A 25616-nucleotide genomic window follows, 5' to 3' on the forward strand; every position below is an offset into this window, starting at 1 on the left:
ATATCCTAGGGAAGAGGAACAGTCATCCAGAAAACTCCGGAGGTGGCATAGGCAGTGAAAATGCTGTCACCAGCAGACCATCTCACATCTCACATCTCACATCTAACAGACAAAACACATTGTGATGGTTGGGGCAGAACACCAGGGGTGAGAACGGGGGAAAACTTAGACAGAGAAGCTAGAGGAGGCCTTTCTTTCCATTAAAAAAATTATGTTAAAATCTACCATCTTAACCATTTTTAAGTGTAGAGTTCAATGGCATTAAGTACATTCACATTGTTGTCCAACCATCACCACCCTTAACCTCCAGGATTTTTCCATCTTCCCAAACTGAAACTCTGTGCCCATTAAACACCAACTCCCCTCCTCCCCTCCCCCAGCCCCTGGCGACCACCATCCTGCTTTCTATCTGGCCGTTCTCAGGACCTCATACAAGTGGAGTCATACCGTATTTTTCCTTTGCGACTGGCTTATTTCACTTATAATGTCCTCAAGGTTCATCCATAGTATAGCATATGTCAGAATTTCTTTTCCTTTCTAAGGCTGAATAATATTCCACTGTGTGTACAGACCACATTTTGCGTAGCCATTCATTGGTTGATGGACACTTGAATTGCTTCCGCAATAATGCTACTGTGAACATGTGTGCGGACTCCTCTTTGAGACCTTGCTTTTGGTTCTTTTGGGTATATACCCAGAACTGGAATTACTCGATCAAAAGGTTTAATTTTTTTGAGAAACCACCATATCAACTTCCAGTGTCTGGCTGCACCATTTTACATTCCCACCAACAATGCCTGAGGGCTCTCATTTGTAAGGGAATGCCTTCTTGATGCAGAGGAGACATTTGAGCAGCCAGCAGAATAGCGTGAGGGAGAAAGCATTGGGAAGACTGGGGCAGAGTGTTCCAGACGGAGAACAGCAGTGCAAAGGTGGGCTGGTGGGGATGACCTCTGTGAGCCAGAAGGTTAGGTCTGTGTGGCTGGAGCGAAGGAGGAGGTGAGTAGAAGAAATTCTATAGGATTTCCCTCAGCCCTAAAGTATATTCAAGTCTTCCCCATGCTTCCACCTCCCTCACTTTTTAAAAAGGATGTTATTTATTTATTTATTTTTAGAGAGGGGGAAGGGAAAGGAAGAGAGGGAGAGAAACACTGATCACTTTTCTCTTGTACTCTCCCCAAATGGGGACCAATCCCACAACCTAACATGTGCCCTCACTGGGAATTGAACCAGTGATCTTTCGCTTTGCAAATGATGCCCAGCCAACTGAACCACATGGGTCAGGGCCAACCCCCCTCACTTTTGTCATTTTCTTGGCATGACCTTCCCTGACCTCCACAAGCCAGGCCCTCTCCACACTGTCCACCTCAGATCCTACCTTGCTCAGCCCTCTGGCCTCAGCTCAGGGGTCTCCCTTCTTGGGTTCCTCAGACTCCAGCCTCTCCTGGTTCTCTCCCTGCTTCTTTGATACCCTACCCTGCCTGTGCCCTCGAATGTGGTGTCTACTTCCCAAATCCTGAGCTCCATCCCTGCCTCTTATTTTGTGTCCATTGCTCAGAGACCATCCCAGGCCAGCAGCCAGCTATACTCAGGTGGCATTCCCAGACCCCTCTGTGCAGCACCACACTCTGCCTTCCAGTTTCCCTTTGGGTCCTTCTTGGAAGCCCTGCAGACTCCTCAAACTCTGCAGATCCCAAGCTGAACTCATTACCTTCCCATTCCACCCTGGCCTGCCTATCCCCTTGTGTTAGCTCTTCTGGTTGTTGGCATCAACCATTTCATCTTTTGTAACCATGGACCAAATGAAATTCAACAAATGTGAAGGCCTTTGGGTAGACATCATGAAGGAGATAAAAATGAGCTCTGTCTATTCTTTAAACATACCCCAGGGCCTTTGCACTGCAGTTACTGCCACTTAAAACACTCTTTCTGCCTTTTGCTCAGCTGGCTTTAGGTCTCAAGTTAATGTCACCTCCTCAAGGGGGCCTACCGTGATCACCTTCTGTGTTTAGTGGTGGCACTCCTGTTTTTCTTCTTCCTACTTATCTCAAGTTGTGACTATAATCTTCATTTTTCTGCATGTTACTTGGCTTTTTCTGTCAGAATAGCTCACAGGAGTGCAGGGACCATGCTTAGCCTGTCACAGTTGTATCCTCACTGCCTGGGACGTAAACTAATATTCAATGAATGTCTTCAAATAAACTAATAAAGAAATGAATACATTAGACTCAGCTTCTACATTTAAGTAAGGAAAACAAACTTAGATGCACAACAGTTTAATAAAATGAAAACACTTGTTTGGTTCTGTGTGGCTTACTTGGTATTGCGAGGGGCCAGGCTCGCTGCCCACCCTGCTTCTCACCAGCTGCCCAGGACCCATGCAGGGAGAGGGTGCAGTGCTCGGTGCAGTACCACAAAGAGATACTCCAAGGCAGCATGTGTGGAGGAGAATGAGAAGCGAAGTCTCTCAGAACAAAGGGATGGCAAAGAATAGAGGCTCAAAGGTCTGGGAGGTATCCTGGGTGCTCCCATGTCTCATACACTTTGTTCAGGTCCTGGGGGGTTGGGGGCTGTCAGGAACCAAAGGGCTGGATATGGGGACAGTGAGAGTGCCCTGCCCCGAGAGAGCTTGTTCTGTGGCTGACTTTCCTCTCTGCCACAGTGCCCCCTCCCAGTTGTTCAGGATTTGGGTCCCGAAGCCACACTCACCCTCCCTTTCTCCTTCCTGACATCGTGTCAGTCACTGTGTACAAGTGTACCTAGTATACAGCCCTGCTGCTGAGAGCCACCCTGTGAGCCACATGCTGGCCTTCCCCTGCCGTCGGACAGTGAGAATGTGCTAGTTGCAGTCGCAGTCACACTGGGCTTCTAGAGGCTGAGAGAGCTAGCACGTTCACAGATCACGTTTTGTTTTATTTTTTACTGTGGTAAGGACTCTTAACATGAGGTCTACCCTCTTAATGTCCATTGATAGATGAATGGAGAAACATGGTGTGTATATACAGTAGAATATTATTAAGCCTTAAAAAGGAACGGACCTGGGCTGAGTAGGTAGTTTGTTAGAGCATTGATCCGATACGCCAAGACTGCGGGCTCAGTCCCCGAGCAGGGCACATACAAGAATCAGTCAATGCCTGGCCGGTGTGTCTCAGTTGCTTGGAGCGTTGTCCTGGAAACAAGAGGTCGTGGCTTCTATTGCCAGTCAGACTGGAAGGCAACCAACCGGTGTTTCTCATGTCGTTGTTTTTCTGTCTCTCTCTCCCCCTCCTCCTTCCCCCTTTTCCTCTCCCTCCCTCCCTCTCTAAAAGCAATGAAAAAATGTCCTCAGGTGAGGATAAAAAATATTTTTTAAAAAATCAACCAATGAATGCAAAACTACATGGAACAAATTGATGTCTGTCCATCTGTCTCTTTCTTTCTCTCCACCCCCACCTCTAAAATCAATTTTTTAAAAAATGGAAGGGGATTCTGTCACATGGATGAACCTGGGGGGCATTATGCTAAGTGAAGTAAGCCAGTCACAGGACAAATAGTTCATGATTCCACCTATATGAAGAGTCTAAAACAGTCAGATTCTTAGAAGCAGAGAGTAAATGGTGTTTTCCAGGAGCTAGGGGGAGAGGGACATTGGGAGTTGCTATTTAATGGGTATGAAGTCTCAGTTATGCCGGAGATTGCTCTGACTTACAGGAAGGAAAACTAAAGCTCATAGAGAGGCCATCACTTGCTCAGGGTTATTTGGCAGGTCAGAGGCAAAGTCAGGAGTAGAAATCAGGTTTCCTGTTGCCTCATTCAGGGCGTTCCAAGATAACTTGATGCTTCTACAAATGCATTACACACTACAGGCAGAACCAAAGTTCTTTCCAAAATTAAAAGTTGTTTAAGGTATCTGGACCAAACCCAGACTCACACCAGCCTGTAACTACAGGAAGGCAGGTGTCAGCATGAACTGGAAGCCGACCACTTGGTCAGGTGGACCTGTTTGGTCCCACTTCCCCCCCGCCCCCACCCTGTCATAGCAGGTATTGCCTCCTCTTCTCCAGCCTCACCCCTTCCCTGCTCCTGTTGGGAGGACAGGTAACAGCTGGGATAAAAGTGAGCTGTCTTTCCCTGAGCTCCTGTCTCAGAATTGTCTAGCACTTGAAGGCTGTGCTGGAAATCAATCTGAATTCCAAAGGGGGGAGGACCATGACCCTGGCAGTGGTGCCCAGAGGAATGTTGGGGACAGCATTCTCTTGGAGTCTGATGCTGCCGCCTCCAGCTTCCTGGCACTCTCCCTTTTCCAGATGTGACCTCAGACCGTCTAGCATGCCCCTCCCCGGGACCCTCAAAACAATGAAGACTGGGGAATATTACCCCTGGGCTTGAAACAGCCCGTGATTACTTTTTCCTGACAGGCTGTGTGGCTGAGGAGGCAGGCAGACAGGGAACGTGGGGTGCCTGCCTTGGCACCCTGCCCCACCTCAGGGCTAGTGTGTGACCTAGAGACACGTACTGAATCTGGAGGGGATTCTGGGCACAGGAACCTACAGGAGCAAAAAAGTCCCGAAGGTGGGGAAAAATAGGCTGATCTTAGGAATAAAATTGGGTTCCTGGGGCATGGGGAAGTACAGGAGAGGTGCCTGGAAAGGGCCTTCAGGCTAAGTCAGAGGCAAAGGGCAGGACTTACTGTGCCTCAGTGTCCTCTTCTGTAAAATGGAGACAGTAATAATAGTGCCTGCCTCATGGGGTATTGGGAGTATTCAGAAAGATAATACATGTTAAAAGTTCAGAGCCATACTTAGCACATACCAAGTGTTCAATAAAATGCTAGTTACCATTAAGTAGGTATTATTATTATTCCTGTTTTACAGCTGGGGCTCAGAAGAGGAACAACTTGTCCAAGGACACAAGTAGAGCAAGTGGTAGAGCCCAGGATTTGAAACCAGGTCTCCTGACCGCAGAGCATGGGCTCTCAGCATAATGCTAAATGACAACTTTTTCCTCTAGTGCTGGGGAGCCACAGGAGTGAGTAACTGCGGCTGCAGGTGGTAGCAGAAGGTGACCACCATGGCAGAGGTTGAATTGGAGTGGGCAGGAGACTGGAGCTCTTGATGAGCTAAGCGACAGTTCAGCAGATGTAAGAAGCTTAGGTCCAAGACCCGGGCCCGGGAAGCCCCTCATCCCTTTAGAGGCAGGGCAGCTCTGAGCAGGGACACACCCAGGGTGGATGGAGTGGAGGTGAGTGCAGGTGAAAGCTGTCTGAGAAGGAAGTCTCAAGGAGGTGTGAGGCTGGGAGTTACAACACAGAGACTGGGGTTCCCAGGCGCCCATAGGTGAAGACAGCTGGGAACTGGGGAGGGGGAACTGAGCCAGGCACCAAGATATCAGGATGCGGGTCTTCTTTGCAGGGACCTAGCAGAGAGGAGCATGGAAAGAGAGGTGGCTATTTAAATGCAGAGCAGGTGTAAACCCAGGGGCCTGCCAGCAGCTAGAGAGGGGACCAACTAGGAGCTTTGAAGGTGGTTTCTTCCTCTTCTGCAGGATAGGACATCGTGGAGAAAGATCATGTGGCCCCTGGGCGTGCTTGGGGCCATCCTGAGGGCCATAGAGCCTGGGGTCCGTGGGCCTGCTTCTCACAACAGTATTGTTGTTATTGAGGGTGATGCCTTCACTGAGAGCAAACAGCTTTTCCACCCATCATCCTATATGATCTCTGGGACAGCCTCTAAGCCAGCAGCTCTCAAAATATTTTGCTCTCAGACCTCTTAAAAGTGATGTAGAGCCTGAAAGAGTTTTTATTTCTGTGAGATGTATCTATCAATGTTTACCGCAAGAGAAGATCACACTGTCTTTTCATTTATTTTCAAATAATAATAATAAACCCATTACATGTTAACATAAATAGCATTTTTAATGAAAAATAGCTTTTTAATGAATTATTTTTCATTGAATAATGAAATGAGAATAACATTTCATTACTTGAGAATAACAATAGTTATTCTCAAATTTCATTAGTTATTTGACTAATAATTATTCTCAAGTATTTCATTATTTGAGAATAAATAGTTTTGCATATTTGCAAATATTGTTAATGCCTGGTTTAATAATAAAGACAGCTGGGTTCTCCTAGCTGCTTCTGCATTCAGGCTGTTAGAACTGTTGTTTCAGCCACCCCAGGCTCACACAGATGTGTAGTTGGAAAAGGGAGGCGGAACCCCAGAGGTTCTGGGATCACACTTGGTGAACTGCTGTTCTAGAACCACTGTCCATTTTATAGCTGGACAAATTGAGGCACAGAGGTAGAGACCAGGACTCCCAGCTCTTTCTGCAACCCACTGTTTAACCTCAAAGATCCCTAAAGGAGGACTGACCCTCCCAACCTGACCTGGTCCCAGAATAGTCAGTGGTGACCTGGCTGGTTTGCCTGGGGCCTGGGGAGGAAGTGCAGTCGAGGGAGCCTGGGGAAGGGAGGTGATAAGCTGTGTTGGCCTTAGGCAGAGGGGTCAGCAGCTCCCTGACTGTAGCACCTGCATTGTCAGCCTGAGAAAGGCTATAGCCCCACCGCCCCAGCCCCCACACTCCTGGGAGGAACCCTGTTCCCAGAAGTCTGTCCCTGGACACTGCCGTCAACCTCCGAGTTCATTTCCTGGTTAAACAAACATCTGTATTATATGGCCCAGTTGGGCAACGCCCATAAGCAGCTTCTGAGGAGAGCCTTGGGCACATGGCCTGCCAGGCCTCCCTCCTGTCTGACTGGCAAAGACACGTCCATCACTGGCAGAGTCACTAAAGCAGGACAGTCTGTATGTCCCACAGGAGTCTGCGTGTCTGGCAGGAGGGTCTGGCAGGGACATGCAGAGCGGCCTGTGCCCCAACCCCATCAGAAGCCCAGCCCACAGCTTCGTGATGCTAACAATGGTAATGACGTGCAGGGGGTGACCACTTCCATCCATCATCTCATGGAGCGTTGGGAATATTGACCCCCTTCTTCCAGATGAGGAGACTGAGGCATCTGAGAGGGGTTTACCCTTAGTCACATAACTGCTTATGGCCTGGCTGGGATGTGGATCCAGGCGTCCTGACCTTCAGCATAGCTCCTTCTTACATACCACGGTAGGCAGTACTCTGAGGGTAAGGATCAGAAGAGCTGAGGCTTGAGGACTAGCCCAGGCCCCTCCTGGAGTACAAGACTCCAGCTGCTAGCTTTACAGCGCAGGTAAAGAATAGATGCTTCCCAGTTTGATTAACCCACCATCATCTATGACGAACAGAGATGCCATTTACTGAGTGCTTATTCTGTGCCAGGCACGCTGCTACATGCTTGGATGTTGAAGCCAGACTGCCTGGATTTGAGTCTTAGCTCTGCCACTTACTAGCAGTGACTTTGGGCAAAGGGTAGGAATTATTTGTGTCTCAGTTTACTCATCTATAAAATGGAGATAATAAATACCTACCTCATAGATTTGGGGGAAGGTTCCGTGAGATAATATGTGTACAGAGTTTAGAGCCACACTTAACACACACTAAGTGTTCAGTAAATGCTAGCGGTTATATTAATAAGTAGGTATTATTATCATCATCATCTGTGTTTTACAGATGGGACTCAGAAAAGAGAAATAACATGTCCAAGGGCATAGGAATAGGAAGAGGCAGCCCCGAGGATTTGAATCAGGCCCTCTCAGCATCATACTGGGTGACAAAGAGGATTGAATCACAGGCTTCTGGCAGATTAGAGGTTGGAGATCATCTTGTCTCTTGTCCTCATTCTGTGGGGGAAGAACCTGAGGTTCAGATCCCCTGACTTCTGTCCTTTCTCTACAGAGTCATTCTCTTTATGGAAGCTTGACCACAGGGTTTTCTTAGCTGCTGAGGCCCATCCTGGCAGAATACATTTTCCTTTGAGAGAGTTTTGTTTACAAAGCCTTTTCACACGTGGGACTCTGAAGGAGCCCCTGCAATGGGAAGAGTGAGCTGCTCTTGTCCACAGAGCCCCATGCTAGCCCTGCAGATGCAGAAGGCAGACGGTGAGTCACAATTTGGCGCCAGTGGGAGGGCGGAAGGCCAGGTGAGGCAGGAAGTCTCTGCAGACCTCACAGTTTCCCCTCCTGCTCTGTGGATGCCATGGCAGATGCAGTGAAAGGCAGGAGGGGGACTGACTAACCATGGGTGAGGGTCTGCACCATCAGGGTGGCTTCAGAGAGGCTGCATTGCCAGAAAACACTAAGAGACTATTAGAGATGGACTAGCTAGGGAGGGAACTCATTTATTGAGCACCTACTCTGCATCAGGCACTGTATCTCATTTTATCCATTTGTGCAAGGATAATATTGCTGTAAAGAAACATACAGCAAGATAAAGTGTTAGAGTAATGCTTCTCAATAGGGGGTGAGACTTGTGCCTCCAGAGGACATTTGGTGATGTCTAGAGACATTTTGATTGTTACAGTGGAGGGCTGCTACTGTCATCCAGGGGGTAGGAGCCATTGATGCTGTTAATACATAGGACAGCCCCTGCAACAAAAGTTGTCTGGCCCAGAATGTCAGTAAAGCCAGGGTTAAGAAACCCTGGGGTTAGAAAGTGACCTTGGGTGTTCTTTAGGTCAGGTGGTCACGGATGGCCACACTGAGGTAGGGGTGTGACTTTTGAGCAGAGACCTGAAAAAGTCAGAAGGTAAGAATGAGGAGATCTGGAGAACATCACCAGCATGGAGAACAGTGAGGAACACATCATCAGAAAGACCAGCGTATGAAGTCAGGCTGATTGTTTTCCACCGCATTTTCAATGAAAAAACTAAGGCTCAGAGGTAATGGTTTGCCAAATGTCACACAATTAAACAGTGCTGGGCCAGGATTTGAACTTGGATGTGCTTGAGCACATTTGCTTTCCACTGCCTCAGCTGCTACTGCCAGAGGACTGGCTCAGCCTTCATTTTGCAACTGAGGCCTTTTCCCCACTTGACCATCTGAATTATTTTTCTTACTCCATCCCTGCTACTGTCATTCAGTGGGTAGAAGCCATGGTTTGGAGTACTTGGTTCTGTTTCTGGCACCACCTCAATAACAAAAATAAGGATAACAACAATTACGGTGTGGCAGGCACTGTTCCAAGTATAAGATAGCTATATATACATATATACATATGTATGTATATATACATATGTATATATGTATATATATATATTTATGGAGAGAGGGTAAGATTCCTAAACAGATATCTATATATAGATAGATTTATAGATCCATTGATGGATTTCTATATATATTTATAAACATATATGTAGATGTACATTTATTCTCGTTTAATTCTTACAATATGTATCTGTGTCATATACCATTATACTGTTGTACACATTTTACAAAAAAGAAAATTGAGACATGGAGAGGTTAAATGACTTGTTCAATTAACAAAAAAGGCAGAGGCAGGATTTGAATCCAAACTGCCTAGTTCCTGAGTCCTCGCTCATAACTGCCACATTGCACAGTTGCTCCCTCAGCAGGTAGTGAGTTTCTAGAGTAGATCATTCACTTGACCAACAACTCCTCAAGTTTGGTAACACACAGGAAATGAATTTAAAGGTCACTTGTCCACACAGAAGGAAACTGAGGCCTAACTTCAGAAAGTGACTTGTACAGGGTTGCACTGGGAGGCAGTGGCAGAGCTGGAACCAGAAGCCAGGCGTCCCGTCTGAATGCCTCCTGCTGCCCCTCGGGCCACCCTGCCCCCCAGCCAGGCCTGCACATTCCCAGCACCCACCGTCTGTTCTGCCAGGCCGCCCACAGTGTTCTGGATCCCAGCCACCAGCCATGTCTGATATCTGGCAGGTTTGGGGCCATAGAGGAGGGGCCTGCTTGTGGCAGAAGGCCCAGGTGTCTGTCTGCCTCTGCTCCTGCCATCCTTCCTTACAGGTGCAGAAGTTGGGGCTCAGATAGATGACATAGTTCACCTTCTGAGAGTTGCCAAGACCATTAATGCTTCCAAAGTGGGTGATATGCTCATCCATCCATCCATTCAGTCAGTCAGTCTGTCAAAAAAGGGAATCTATGCCAGGCACCACTCATGCAGAGGTGAAATTGATGGCCTGTGGTCCCCCCAGGTAGACATAATTGGTGCCCTAAGTGGGGGATGCCCAGAAAAGATAGCTACCCTGGCTGGTTCAAGGAGGGAATCTGGAAAGGCTCCTTGAGGATGTGATAGGCACCATAGCTAAGTCTTAAAGAATAACTGGGAGTTAGCCAGGCAGAGAAGGGGAAAGGGACACTGAAGGGACAGCATCAGCAAAGGCAAAAGATAGGAGAGAGCTCCCTTCTCTCCTATCTTTTGCCTATCTCCCCGCAGTCATGATAGTGGCCACTTATTGAGCACTGACTATGTGTCAAGCACTGTGCTGAGCATTAGGTCAATGACATTCTGAGTCAGATGCTATTAATATCCACTTCTACAGATGAGGAAACCGAGGTGCAGCGAGGTTGAATATGGCATAGGTAATGAGTGCCAGGGAATACCTGAGAAGTTCATGAAATTTGCCTTCAGCAGCGTGGACGTCCTTCTGTGAACCTGATGCATTTGGAGCTGGGGTCTCCCTCTACTGTGCCCATTGGTGCTGTCCTTCCTGATGGCTCTGTTTCCTCCACAGGTGGAAGGACAGTCCAGAGCCCATGTCATTGCACAGGAACTGCTCTCTTCAGAAAAAGCGTGAGTCCTCAAGCAGCTGCCTTTGGCCTTGAACTTGTTAACAGAGCATCACCCCTCCTCGGCTTGTACAGGATGAGAATTAATGCAAACGCAACCCTTTTTCCCTCTACAGATATGTGGAGATGCTCCAGCACTTACATCTGGTGAGTAAATCATTCTAACTGCCCAAAACTAATTGCCCTTTTACAAGGTGGTGATATAAGAGACAGGAAAGCAATGAGGAGGCAGAGGTGATTTCCATGAACAGAGGCTTGGCAGCAGGCAAGCATTCTCAGAGGCTTTTCAGGGAAGTCTGTCTCCTAACTGTCACATGCTTTAGGGGTGGGTAGCACCGTGCTTTCCGTGGGTATGCCTCCCTGCCCCTGTGGGGGCTGCTTGGGGGACATGCTGAGATTTCCGGAAGGAGGTCTATGGTTTCCTCAGCCCTCTAGTTCTGTGTCATTGTTGTGCGTGTGAGTTTGTGTGTGTCATTGTGTTTGTATATATGTGTGTGCACTTTACAATGTTTTGGTCTGTATGGAGGTTATGTGTTTGCACAGTGACAGAGCAGTTGGGATATCATGAGACCTTCTCAGCCATCTCAGCATTGTGGCAGTAATGCCTGAGCCGGCGGTGAGGGAATCCTCTGGACTTTTAGAGGAGAGGAGGCCAGGCTTGGGGACTCCCCAGGTATGAGATGCTGCCACCCTTCAAAACCCACAAAATTGCCTAGAAAGTCTCCCTTTCAGTCCAGTTCAGTTCAACAGACATTTTTTGAACACTTGCTATGTGACAAGAGCTTGGGATTAGAAAGACCGATCAAACAGGCCCTTACTCAGGCACAATCTGAACAGTGAAGGAGACAGGTTAGTGAATCAATAATTATTTGGAGCATGGGGGGAATGACTGACAACCTGGGGAAATCTAGGTGGGTTTCCTGATGAGGTAAGGGAATAGAGTACAGTAAAGACATGGGAAGTGAAAGGATGTGGTAGGCTCAGCTACCCCAGGCCCTTGTGACAGTGCCCTTCTTCTCTGGGCTTTTAAGCCATTTGCAATCTCCCTGTAGTTTAGCATCTGATTCTGCACTGCTTTGTATTATTCGTCATGTCTTCCCAAGAACATCAGAGCTGGGGGTGCCCACACTAAATATTTTGTCAGTGGTGATATGGAGGTTCAAAAAGACTGACTTGGCCAGTGTCACACAGCGACTGAGCCAGGACAAACACCCATTCTCCTGACTCCAAGTGTACAGTCATCACGTGTTAATCCTGCATTCTCAGCTGCCTTTGGGGTTCCTCAGGGAAGGGACCTCTCTAGAGGCAGCAAAGCACCAAGCCAGGTCTCTTGCTGAATCCAGCTGTGGCCCCTGTCAGTGACATCACCCTCGTGTCACATTGCCATGTTAACAGGGGCACTCAGGTCCCCAGGAGGAGACAGAGTGCTACTCTGGTCTGTGATCCCAGCCCCTCGTTTTTGCCCTCAGGAAGAAAGCTTTGTATGCGTTACAGAACCCTAAAGCCCTTGTGCAGGAAATGTTCCAGTAGCCCCACCCACACACCTTTACAGCTAAGAGATCTATTTAGCAAGGACCAAAAGAATCACTGTTATGTTTTTTTCTTTCTTACTTGCTTCAGAGCTGGCAGCATGTCATAGAGGGGCTGGGCTTTTTTGTTTTACGACTTTGTTAAGAGGGTTTTAACTGGGAAGCTTCCATCTGTGTTTGCACTGCTTCCTGCCAGTTGGAAAGATGCTGAAGCTGCTGGTAATTCATAATAATATCCTGAGGAGGAAAAAAAACCCCATAAAAGTCACAACTCATAAGCTAGTTGCGGGAAATTGTAGTCTGGAGCTACATGTATGACATCAGTACTTATGGGGATAGAAAAGGCAGAAATGCCACAATATGACTCCAAGTCCTAGCCAGGGGTCATAGTCAAAAGGAGACTCACAGATTTTGGGGCATTCTACACCATTCCCCAACCCAAATCCATTGCTGATTGCTAAATTGGAAGGTTCTCTTTCAGAATTTCTCCTTTGAGATTTGATGCTATTGAAATCCCAAGGCTGCCCAGTGATGGGGAGAGGTCGACCATGCACTCTAACCTCCCCAGCTGGAAAAGCCTGAAACTCTGTTGTGCTGTTGTTGAGAGAGGGTTGAGGATGGCCTCTGGCCTTCTGAGTTTGGGGTTCAACTCTGTGCTTATCAAATGGTACATAGAGTTTACTCAGGGATTATTAAAAATTCTGGTCATCCAAAATTGAATTCTAATGGTTAAGATCCTGTTTTGTATGGCCTATGAAATAAGAATGGGTTTTACGTGTTTTAAACATTTATAAAAAAAAAGGCAAAGAAGAAAGAGTATATGACTGAGACCATCTGTGGTCCACAAAGCTTAAAATATTTATCTGGCCCTTTGCAGAAAAAGTTTGCTGACTTCTAGTTTAAAAACTTGCTCCATCCTTCTGACAACCCAGTCAAAAATGCTCACCCACCTATTCATCTGCCTATATAATCAATTTCTCATCCATTCATCTTGCCAGCCATTTGCCTACTCAACTGTCCTTTCATCTATCCGTGCACATAATGACACATCCATGCAGCCATTTACCATTCCCAGTTCATCCACTGCTCATGTGTCCACCCATCCAGCTAGCCATTCATCTACCCATTCATCCAGTCATTCAACTCTCTGTCCACTGGCCCATCCATCCATCCAACTTACTCATTCCCTCTGGATGGAACATCATAGGATATTTGTAGCATCATAGGCACTGAGATAGGCCTTGGAACCCTAAGGATGAACCTACCCTTGAGTATGTCTCTCTTTTTTTGTGGAAGTTAAGGTGCGGGGGGGGGACTATAAAAGTGAACAGACAATTATGCTACTCTGTGGTAAGTATATCATGTGCATCTTTAGTTTTGTGTAAAGTCTGCAGGAGCATGAGGGAGGGAGAGACTTTTCTCCTTTGGTGTTTCCAAGAAGGTTGGCAGGAGAGGTGACACTGAGGTGGACTGAATCAGCCCTCAGCCTAGGTAATGGAGGAGGGCACATAAGGCAGGTAATCAGCATGGAAACGCTCACAGGCCGGAAGGTACAGGGTATGTCTGGAGAATGGTGCGTCATCACATACACATGGTTAGGATGTGGATAAGTTTGGAAAAGCAGGATAATGATGAAAGCAGGGGGTCAAGTGATGGGTCGAAAAACAAGGTTAGAACCAAATGGAGATGTACCTAAAATGCCAGGGTAGAGGGCTTATGCTTCTCCTTGTATATAGTGAGTTGGAGATTCTTTTAAACAGATATGGTTCCTGCACACCTTTCATCCTCTGTTTTCTTGTCTAAAAAATTCCTCTCCTAACAGTAGCTAAAAATTCTTACCATGGGTCCCTTATTTGTGCCAAGGCATTGAAGGCCTGTTCAGAAGCCAGTCTGCCAACTAGGAGAGGTAACTCTGGCAGTTATCACCATCTGACACCCTGGGAGTTCCCATACCTAGGAGGGCCCTCAATGACTGGGTCTTTGCCTGCCTCTCTGGCATTGTCTCTGACATGTTCTTCGTTTGCTCCCACCACGACTGGCCTTCTTGCTGTTCTTCAGCTGCTGCAGATGCAGTCGTGTCGCCTGGCTTGTGAACTTGCTTTTTCCTCTGCTGGAATGTCCTACTCCTGACCTTCTCACAGCCCGTTCTTCCTTCTTCTCACTCTGGTCTCAGTTCAGATGTCACCTCCTCCAAGAAGAGGAGGTGCCCCAAAACTTAATAGCGTAAAACAACTGTTTTTATTGTACTCAGATTTTCTGGACTTTGGACAAGGCAAGGGTGGGAGAGCATGTGTCTGTTCCATGATGTCTGGAGAACACTTGAGAGACTAGCAGTGACTCACCTGAAACTAATATAATATTATATAACAACTATAATTGGAAAATAAATTTAAAAATATTTTAAAAGACCAGGGGTGACTCGATGGCTAGGGGCTGGAATCACCTGGATGTGCCTTCCCTCACATGGCTGCTCATTGGTGCTGACTGTTGTCTCGGACCTCAACTGGGCTGTTAGCCAGAACACTTACTTGTAGCCTCTCCATGCAGTCTCTCTGCATGGGCAAGTTCGGGCTTCCTCACAGTGTGGTGGCTGGGTTCCAAGAGTGAGTGTCCCAAGACAACCAGGAGGAAGTACGTGGCATTTGTATGATCTAGCCTTGGAAATTACATAGCACCACTTCCACCATACTCTTATTAGCTGAGACAGACACAAAGGTCCACCCAAGTTCAAGAGGAGGGAATACAGTCTCTACCATTCAGTGGGAGGAGTAGCAAGCTAATATTGCACAAAGACCATGTGAGATAGGAGACATTGTTTGACTACTTTCGGAAGTACTACAGAAAGCTTTCCTAATAATCTGCGTCAGCTAAAAGTTGCTATTTGACTGCTAGTAATAAAAAGCCAATTATGGACTTCAGGCCAAGATGGGGGTAGACACACTATGCCTCCTCACACAACCAAGAGGACAACAACAAATTTAAAAACAAAAAACAAACAGAACTGACAGAAAATCAAACTGTATGGAAGTACGACAACCAAGGAGTTAAAGAAGAAACATTCATCCAGACTGGTAGGAGGGGCAGAGATGAGCAGTGGGCAGAGAGGACTCCCAGCAGGGCAGCAGCGGGAGGACCGGGTGAGGAGGTGGCTGGCAGATCGGGCAGCCCCACATTTGGATGCAGATAAACCAGGAAGAACAATTGAGGGGTAAGACTGAACAACCCAGGACTCCAGCATGGGGAAATAAAGCTGTGAAACATCTAACTTAAAAAACCTGTGTGAGGGGGAGAAACTCCCAGCCTTACAAGAGAGTGTGTTAGAGAGACCCACAGGGTCCTAGAACATGTACAAAACCACCCACCTGTAAATCAGCACCAGAAGAGCCCAATTTGATTGTAGGTAGCAGGGGAAGTGACTGAAAACCAGCAGAGAGCAGAGCAAGTGACACTGTTCCCTCTTGGACCGCTCCCCTTATACAGCGTCACAACACAGCAATGTGGGTTGCCCCGTCCTGGTGAAAACCTAAGGCTCTGCCCCCTACTACATAACAGGCATGCTGAGATGGAAAAAAAATGGCCCAAATGAAATAACAGATCAAAGCTCCAGAAAAAATATAACTGAGCAACAAAGAGATAGCCAACCTATCAAATGCAGAGTTCGAAGCACAGGTAATCAGGATGCTCACAGAAATGGTTGAATATGGTTGCAAAATAGAGTAAAAGGTGAAGGCTATGAAAAGTGAAAGGAAAATATACAGGGCACCAACAGTGACAGGAAGGAAACTGGGACTCAAATCAATAGTTTGGACCAGAAGGAAGAAATAAACATTCAACTAGAACAGAATGAAGAAAAAAGAATTCAAAAATATGAGGAGATGCTTAGGAACCTCAAGGACAACTTTAAACATTCCAACATCTGAATCATAGGGGTGCTGGAAGGAGAAAAGGAAGAGCAAGAAATTGAAAACTTTTAGAAAAAAATAATGGCAAACTTTCCCAATCTGGCAAAGGAAATAGACTTCTAGGAAGTCCAGGAAGCTCAGAGAATCCCGAAGAAATTGGACCCCAGTAGAAACACACCAAGGCACATCATAATTACATTATCTACAATTAAAGAGAATGAGAGAATCTTAAAAGCAACAAGAGAAAAGGAGACAGTTACCTACAAAGGAGTGCCCATTAGACTATAAGCTGATTCCTCAAAAGAAACCTTACAGGCCAGAAGAGGCTGGAAAGAAGTATTCCAAGTCATGAAAGGCAAGGACCTACATCCAAGATTATTCTATCCAGCAAAGCTATCATTTAGAATGGAAGGGCAGATAAAGTGCTTCCCAGATAAAGTCAAGTTCAAGGAGTTCATCATCACCAAGCCCTTATTCTATGAAATGTTAAAGGGACCTATCTAAGAAAAAGAAGATAAAAAATATGAACAGTAAAATGACAACAAACTCACAACTATAACAACCAAACCTAAACAAAACCAAAAACAAACTAAGCAAACAACTAGAACAGGAATAGAATCACATAAATGGCAATCACATGGAGGGTTATCAGTGGGGCAGTCAACGGGGAGAGAAAGGGAAAAGGCACAGAGAATAAGAAGCATAAATGGTAGATAGAAAATAGACAGGGGGAGGTTAAGAATATTATAGGAAATGTAGAAGCCAAAGAACTTATATGTACAACCCATGAACATGAACTAAAGACAAGGAGGGAATTTGGGTGGGAGGCAGTATGCAGGGCAGAGGGGAATGAAGGGGGGGAAATGGGACAATTGTAATAGCATAATCAATAAAATATATGTTTAAAACCCAATTATGATGGCTTAAATAATTTAGAGGTTACTCTCCCATGTGAAATAAGTCCAGAAGTAGGAGGTCCAGGTCAAATTTGGCACTTCCACACAATCTCAGGGACCAAGGTTCCATCTCTCTGCTGCATCCTTTCCACAGTTCCTCATGAACACAGATAGCTACTACAGCTCTGGCCTTCACATCAATGTCCCAGGCAGGAAGAAAGAGAGGGAAGAAAGCAAAAGCTATACTCCCAGCTGAGCTAGTTCACTGGAAAAAGAATTCCTAAAAGCTTCACTTGACTCATTGGGCACTCCTAGTTGCAAGAGAAGTTGGATCAAGTGGAAGTGAATTGGTCAGAGCTGTGTTTAGCTCAGTGGTTGTGCTTCTTGTGTGTTCACTCTGGGGCCCAGGCTGCAGGGGCAGCAGGCACCCAGAAGAGGCTCTTCCCATGGTATTGACTTGAGAGCAAGTTGAAACACCAGAGAGCTTCTAAAATTCCAGCTCACAACTTGCTTTGTCCACATTCCATTGGCCAGAGCAAGTGCCATGGCCAGACCCAAAGGCAAGGGTCAGGGATATGCTCTCCCCCATAATGAAGCCATGGCAGGGGTGAGTGTGGATGCAGGGAGGGTGCAAATCTGTAACTGTACTGCCTCTTCTACACTCTCTTATGCTTTGTTTTGTCTTCTTCATTGCATCTTTCACTGTCTAAAATGATCTAATTTATGTATTTGTTTCCTTATGTTATGTTTTCATTTTTATTCAGTTTCATCCAGATGTTAACTGAAGCTCTTAGAGAGGCCTGGATTTCTCATCTCCCTTATGATTTCTTCTTTGACCCATGGGTTACTTAAAATCATGCTATTTAATTTCCAAATACCTGTGAATTTTTCAAATTTCCTTCTGCTTCTGATTTCAACTTCCATTGAGTTGAAGAGTGTACTTTGTGTGGTTTCAGTCTTTTTAAATTTAATGAGACTTGTTTATGGCCTGGCATATAGTATATCCTGGGGAATGTTCCATGGGTACTTGAAAAGAACGTGTTTTCTGTGCTGGTTGGGTGGCTGTCCTGTAGATGTCACTTAGGTCAGGTTGATCAACAGCACTGTTTGAGTCTTCTGCACCCTCGCTGATGATTTTGTCTCATTTTCCATTTGCTACTGAGAGTGGGATATTGACGTCTTCAGCTATGATTTTTCAATTGTCCATTGTCCCCTTCATCTGCATTGCTTCATGCATTTGGGGCTCTTTGTAGGTACTTGTCTGTGGTCTGGTGCCTCAAGGGACTCAGAGCTCCTTGAGGGCAGAGCTTGTCAGGTCCCATCCCCAGTGGATTGTAGTGTCCATTATAACACTGGTGTTTAATACATACCTGATGAGTGAGTGATGACAGGGTCGTTCCTTCCAGCAGTCTCAGCATTTCTTCAGTCAAAAATATATCCCAACCACTTCCTGTGTGCTGGGTGCAGGGGACTTATGGAGGAATGAGAAGGTGAGGTCCCTGCCCACCAAAAACTGACAGTCCATGAGAGAGATGGGCATGGAAATAAACAATATTCACACAGTGGTGGGGGTCATCCAGAAGCTGGGGTATGCATGGGAGGCAACTGCCCTGGGCTTCTGGGCTCAGAAAAGGATTCCTGGAGGAAATGGGACTAAGCTGAGACTTGAAGGATGGGAAGGAGTTAGCCAGGGAAGGAATGGTGAGGAAGGCTTGCATCTGGCAAAGGGATCAGGATGTTCAAAGGCCCGGAGGCCAGTTAGAGGATGGTGTGTTTGGGAACTCAGAGAAATTCAGCCTGGCGGGACTGTGGTCAGCGAGTGAGAGAACTTTGAGAGCTGAGGCCAGCAAGGTATGGGGTGACCACAGAGAGCCCCATGAGGCATGTTTGGGGCTTGGGTTTGATCCCCTGAAGCTCCTTGGGGAGGCTGCTGGGTGATTCCAGCAAGAGGTGACAGTGAGCTGGACAGGAATGTGTACTTGATGGCTGATGGACTGTGGGGTGCAGGAGTCAGAGGGAGGGCTCCCAGTTGACCCCTGATTACTGGGTTGCTGACTCACTAAGAAGGAAAGTGCTAGAATTGCTCAGGCTGAGCTTGGGAGAAGACTATGAGTTTAGTGTGGCTCTTGTGAAGTGTGAGGGGCTCAGGGAAGAACTTCCTAGTGGTCAGCTGGGCATGGGATATGCACCGGAAGTGATCAAGTGTGGAGATGTTTACTGAAGCTCCCAGAGAGGCCTGGATTTCCTTAAGGGAGTGTGTGCAATCAGGAGAGAGCTCCCAGGTACCCTGAGGAGGAAGGCGGTGCCCTGAAGCCTGTGAGCCTAAGACTGGCAGGTTTTCATCAAGGGGCAGAAAGGACTTTGGGAAAAGTTTAGGGAGGATGCAGTGCAGAAAGGCAATGGGAGACTTCCAGATCCAACCTGCGTGCATCCCACTCATGTGCCCCTGCTTTTCTCAGAGATAGCGACCACTTAAAAGGGTGTCAGGAGAGCCCAGGACAGAGCCCGACCTCTCAAACTGCTCAAAGAAATAGGAGGTTCATTCAGAAGCCCTCCCTCATCACTATGTGGGGGTTTCACATGGCTGTGGCCTCATTGCTGACGTGACAGGCCAATACAAGATCTGACAGAGCTCTGTTATCATTATTTACCTGTGTGCAGTGCCCTCTGTCCTCACCCAGCCAGTTCTTGCTCCTCATTATGGTCAGTGTCCAACGTTTTAGATGCTGTAGAAGAGGGTGGGGTGGGAGCAGTGAGCATTTATTGACCTCCTATATGTGCTTGGCAGTTTATATATATTATCTTATTTAATTGCACATAGTTTGTGCTCAATACATATTTCTTAGATGGCTGGATGGGGCCAAAACTGAATCTCAGAGAAGGTGACTTACCCAAAGTCACACAGCAGTATGAAGTGGGGTCAGGGTTGTTTGACTCCTGAGCGCTGAGAAGGGGAGGAGACAAACAGACGTGGGATGGTCTGGTTAGGTGGTAAGCAGCCTGAGGAGGGAGGGAATCAGTGTCAGTGAGAGGACTGAAGTCAAGGAGGGACTCGGGATAGGGAGTTTTGCAATTGGCATCAATGGATGGAAAGTAGGAACAGGCCTCCAGAGGGTGGGAGCAACGGGAATAAGTGCACAGAGGGGAGGGCTTGGGAGTGTTGGGTGTACAGGAAGTGGCCGGAGAGCTGACTTCAGGGCGAGCCTGAATGCCATGTCCCCTGGTGTTTCAAAAGGGAAGCATAGGAATTTGGGAGCCCTGGAGACTTGAGCAGGGAAGGTGGGTACAGTAGGTTCAGTGGGTGGGGGTGATGCTGGAGGACCCAAAGTTTAACCCAGACAAAGCCCCAGAACTCCTGTGTTCATTCAGTCTAGGAAAAATATTTCTGTGTGACCCTGGAAAGTCTCTTCCTCCTTCTTCCCTCACCCTGAGGTGTCTGGTGGGACTCAGACCTTTTTAGCCACAGAAGCTTGTCTTCAAATGAAATTTGACTCAGAGCCCCAATAAGAAAAGAGGATGAAAGTGGAGAAGCTTTTGTTCAAAGGCAGGTGGAGGCCAGAGTTCAGGCTCTCATAACCTGGGTCTCCACCAAGCATGGTGAGAGGAATATTCATTTAAATCAGTGGTTCTCAAAGTGAGTCCCCAAATCAGCAGTGCCCAAATGTGTACTCTTGGGTCCCACCTCAAAACTGCTAAATCAGAAACTCCGGGAGTGGGACTCAGCCCTCTGTATTTTAGTGAATCCTCCAGGTGCTCCTGATGAACAGTAACATTTGAGACTCACAGACAGATGATCCTGTAAGGTCCCTTCTTCAGCATGGGCTCTCTGTGATTCCCTGCCCCCTAGAAGTCAGCACCATCTAGGACACTGGTTCCCAAACCTGGCTGTTCACGGGTACCCAGGAGTGTTAAAAAATATGGATGCTCATTCCACCTTAAGAGATTTCTATTTAATTAGTCCAGGATGCTTCCTGGTCATTGGAGTTGAAAAAGTCCCCAGTTAGTTCCAATTTGCACCTAAAACAGAACCTAGTGAAAAAGTAGCATTCATTCAGCACAGTTGTGAACAAGGCCACGTCAATGTGAGGGTAGAACCAAAGGGAATGAGACACAGCTTGTGTCTTCCCTCAGCGTGGTTAGAGGGAAGGTAACAGAAACATTCAGAGTAAGTGAACAACCTGGCAGTGCAAACTTTTGCAAAACCATTGCTTTCCAGGTTGGGATACATATAACCCTGCCAGAGATGTGCAGTAGGTGTCCAGGAATGCTCAAGGCCACAGAATAAACAGAGCACATTGTCTAAGAGCCTCTGCTTTATTCTAGATACATAATTTTTAAACACATTAAATCAAATATGGATATAGTTTGGAGAATAAAATAAAATATGTATTAAGTTTTAAGCTGAAATATGAGCTTTCAGGGACATTCTAAGACCAGGGTGGCTCCCTTCAGGCTGTGTCCCAAAATTTCTGGAGGCTATAGGATACTTGAGAGGACCTTAAACTGACTGATGAAGTAACCCAGGAGGGCCTCATGGTGGAGGTGGTGTTTGAAGCTGCTTTTAAACATAAGTGAGATATGAGTCAGATGCCAGAAGCACAGAACAAAGACACAGAGGCTGAAAAAGAGGATTCATAGAAAGCAGCAGCGCTCAAAGCATGGTTCTGGGACCAGCACCAGCAGCATTGCCTGGGAACTGGTGAGAAATTAAAATTATCCAGCTCCACCCTGACCAACAGAATGGAAACTCTGGGTCAGGTGAGCAATCTGTGCAATTTGAATAGGTCCCGCAGGTGATTGTGAGGCACACTTAACGTGGAGAACCACTGGTATAGTAGTCACAAACAGTCAGCTACAGAAGTAGGCTGGATCGGCTTTTGAAGGGCCATGAACTCCTGGCCCAGGAGGTTCACTTGGCCCCAAGGTCTGGACACAAATGAAGGGTTTGGAGGAGACATGAGAGCAGTGGGGGAAAGTAGTGTTTGTTCTCTCTTCCCCCAGGGGCCTCAGAGAACTGGTTAAAAAGAAAGCTTTGTAACTTACATACAGTTGAGGAATCCTAAAGATAGAGCTTAAATTTTTAAGAAAGGTGGGTATATGTGCACACTTGTAACCACCACCCTGATAGAACATTTATATCATCCAGAAGATGCCTCTAATGCCCCTCTTCAGTCAGTCACCCTCCCGCCCCAGAGGTTTACCACCATTTTGTTTTCCATCACATTCCGTTGGGTTAGCCTGTCCTTGAACCTCATATGAATGGAATTATGAATTATGTATTCTTTTGTGCCTGGCTTCTTTAGCTCAACAAAATGTGTGAGATTCATCCATGTTTCCATGCATGGATATACCACAGTTGGTATGTCTGTCTTCCTGTTAACAATCATTTAGGTTGTTCCCAGTCCTGGGCTATTGCAGGCCGACCTCGGAGACATTGCAGGTTTGGTTCCACACCATTGCAATAAGGCAAGTCATCATCTTTTGCTGGTGGACAGTTTTGCCTTCCATCTGCAAAAATGCAACATGTGTGAAGCGCAATAAAGTGAAGCACAATAAAACATGGTGTGCCTGTGTAAAACTGCTATGAGTGTTTCATACATATCTTTTAAGGAACATATGCACTGATTTCTCCTCAGTATTTACCTTGGAATGGAATTACTGGGCTATAGATCTGGCTTTGTTAGAAACTGCCAAACAGGTTTACAAAGAGTTTGAAGCATTATATTCCTCCATTCTGATGTATCGGAGTACTACCTACTCCTCAGGCTTGCCAGCACGTTGGCATTGTCGGTCTTTTTACTCATGGCCGTTCTGCTGATTGTGTAGTGGTTTCTCACTTTGGATTTAATAGGCATTTCCCTAATGTTTAATCAAATTGAGTATCTTTCTTTCTGTTTATTAGCCACTTGGAAATCCTATTTGAAAAGTGTCTGTTGCTTCTTTTTTAATTTTAATTGGGTTGTGTCTTTTTCTTACTGACTTGTAGGAACATTTTCCCAGTCTACCTTCCTTATTCAGTTTTTTAACAGATGAATTGGGATATAAATCTCATACCATCCATACCATTTGAAGTGCAAAAGTCAGTGGTTTTCGGTATATTCAGAGCTGTGCAGTTATCACCACAATCATTCTCATCACCCCGGAAAGAAACCCTGTACATCTTGGATAGCTCTTCATCAACCCCTCTGCAGCCTTGTGCGTCCACCAGTCTTGTTCTGTCTCTGTAGACTTCCCTATTCTGGATATTTAATATAAAGGGAATCATGCGGTTTGTGGTCTTTTGTCATTGGCGTCTTTCATCTAGCATAAGGGGTTTTTTTTTGTTTTTTGTTTTAAAATCAAGCTGTTTTTATTTTAATTGTTGTTGCTGTACAATCTTCTATCTTTTACTCCCATCCCAGCCCACCCACCCAGCCCTCCCCTCCTCCGTCCCATTTCCACCCACCCCTAGTTTTTATCCGTGTGTCCTTTATACTTGTTACTGTAAACCCTTCCCCTTTTCCCCTGAAATTCCCCCTCTTCTCCCTCCCCTCTGAACACTGTCAGTCTGTTCTCTATTGCAGTATCTTTGGTTATATTTTGCTTGTTTCTTTGTTTCGTTGTTTAGGTTCCTGTTAAAGGTGAGATCATATGGTATTTATCTTTTACCACCTGGCTTATTTCACTTAGCATAATGCTTTCCAGTTGCATCCATGCTGTTGCAAAGGGTAGGAGCTCCTTCTTTCTTTCTGCTGCGTAGAATTCCATTGTGTGAAGGTACCATAGTTTTTTGATCCATTCATTTACTGATGAGCATCTAGGTTGCTTCCAACACTTGGCTATTGTAAATTGTGCTGCTGTGAACATTGAGGTGCATAGGTTCTTTTGGATTGGTGTCTCAGGGTTGTTAGGATATAATCCTAGCAGTGGAATTGCTGGGTCAAAAGGCAGATCCATTTTTAGTTTTCTGAGAAAATTCCATACTGTTTCCCACAGTGGTTGTACCAGTCTGCAATCCCACCAACAGTATACTAGGGTCCCCTTTTCTCCACAACCTCTCCAACACTTGTTGTTTGTTGCTTTGTTTATGATGGCCATTCTGACTGGTGTAAAGTGGTATCTCATGGTGGTTTTAATTTGCATCTCTCTGATAGCTAGTGATACTGAGCATCTTTTCATGTGTCGCTGGATCCTCTCTATGTCCTCCTTGGAGAAGTGCCTGTTCAAGTCCTTTGCCCATTTTTTAATTGGGTTGCTTGTCTTCTTAGAATGAAGTCGTTTAAGTTCTTTATATATTTTGGAGATTAAACCCTTGTCTGAGGTATCATGGGCAAATATGTTTTCCCATACAGTTGGTTCTCTTTTTATTGTAATACTGTTTTCTTTAGCTGTGCAGAAGCTTTTTATTTTGATGAGATCCCATATGTTTATTCTTTCCTTTATGTCCCTTGCTCTGGGGGACATATCAGTAAAAATGTTGCTGCGTGAAATATCTGAGATTTTCCTGCCTATGTTCTCCTCTAGGACTTTAATGGTGACATGGCTTATATTTAAGTCTTTCATTCACCTTGAATTTATTTTTGTGTATGGTGTAAGTTGGTGCTCGAGTTTCATTTTTTTGCATGTAGCTGTCCTGTTCTCCCAACACTATTTGTTGAAGAGACTGTTTTTATTCCACTTTATGTTGCTGCCTCCTTTGTCAAATATTAATTGACCATAGAGACTTGGGCTTATTTCTGGGCTCTCTGTTCTGTTCCATTGGTCCATGTGCCTGTTTTTATGCCAGTACCAGGCTGTTTTGATTACAGTGGCCTTGTAATACAGTTTGGTATCAGGTATTGTGATCCCTCCTATTTTGCTTTTCTTTCTCAAAATTGCAGCAGCTAGTCGGGGTGGTTTATAGTTCCATATAAATTTTTGAAATGTTTGTTCTATGTCTGTGAAATATGCCATTGATACTTTCATAGGTATTGCATTGAATCTGTAAATTGCTTTGGGTAGTATGCACATTTTGATGGTGTTAATTCTTCCAATCCATGAACACGGTATATGTTTCCATTTGTTTGTGCCTTCCTTAATTTCTTTCTTCAGTGTTGTGCAGTTTTCTTTATACAGGTCTTTTACTTCCTTGGTTAGATTTATTCCTAGGTATTTTATTTTTCTTTTTGCTATATCAAATGGGACTTTTTTTCTTGGTTTCTGCTTCTGCTGTTTCATTGTTGGTATAAAAAATGCCTTTGATTTCTGGATATTGACTTTGTATCCTGCTGTTTTGCCAAATTCATTTATTAGATCAAGCAGTTTTTTGGCAGAGTCTATAGGATTTTCTGCGTACACTATCATGTCATCTGCAAACAATGACAGTTTTATTTCCTCCTTTCCGATTTGGATGCCTTTTATTTCCTTTTCTTGTCTGATCACTGTGGCTAAAACTTCCAGTACTATATTGAATAAAAGTGGTGAAAGTGGACTACCTTGTCTTGTTCCTGATCTTAGTGGAAAAGATTTTAGTTTTTGCCCATTGAGTATGATGTTGGCTGTTGGTCTCTCATATATGGCCTTTATTATGTTGAGGAATACTCCCTCTATTCTCACTTTGCTGAGTGCTTTTATCAAAAATGGGTGCTTTACCTTATCAGA

The 25616-nt window shown here is 45.7% G+C and overlaps 1 protein-coding gene across 2 annotated transcripts in view; it reads left to right on the forward strand.

Annotated features, from left to right (window-relative positions):
* FGD5 (FYVE, RhoGEF and PH domain containing 5) overlaps nt 1-25616 on the forward strand; it is a 127347-nt gene that overhangs the window by 56751 nt on the left and 44980 nt on the right. For both annotated transcript variants that reach the window (XM_045831916.1, XM_045831917.1), the window contains exons 4-5: nt 10616-10674; nt 10787-10817. In XM_045831916.1, coding sequence (XP_045687872.1) covers nt 10616-10674; nt 10787-10817 — 90 coding nt within the window. The remainder of the gene's footprint in view (nt 1-10615; nt 10675-10786; nt 10818-25616) is intronic.

The sequence above is a fragment of the Phyllostomus hastatus genome, unplaced genomic scaffold (genome assembly GCF_019186645.2).
Source record: "Phyllostomus hastatus isolate PE091 unplaced genomic scaffold, TTU_PhHast_1.1 phas_contig_16, whole genome shotgun sequence".
NCBI classification, from domain to species: domain Eukaryota; kingdom Metazoa; phylum Chordata; class Mammalia; order Chiroptera; family Phyllostomidae; genus Phyllostomus; species Phyllostomus hastatus.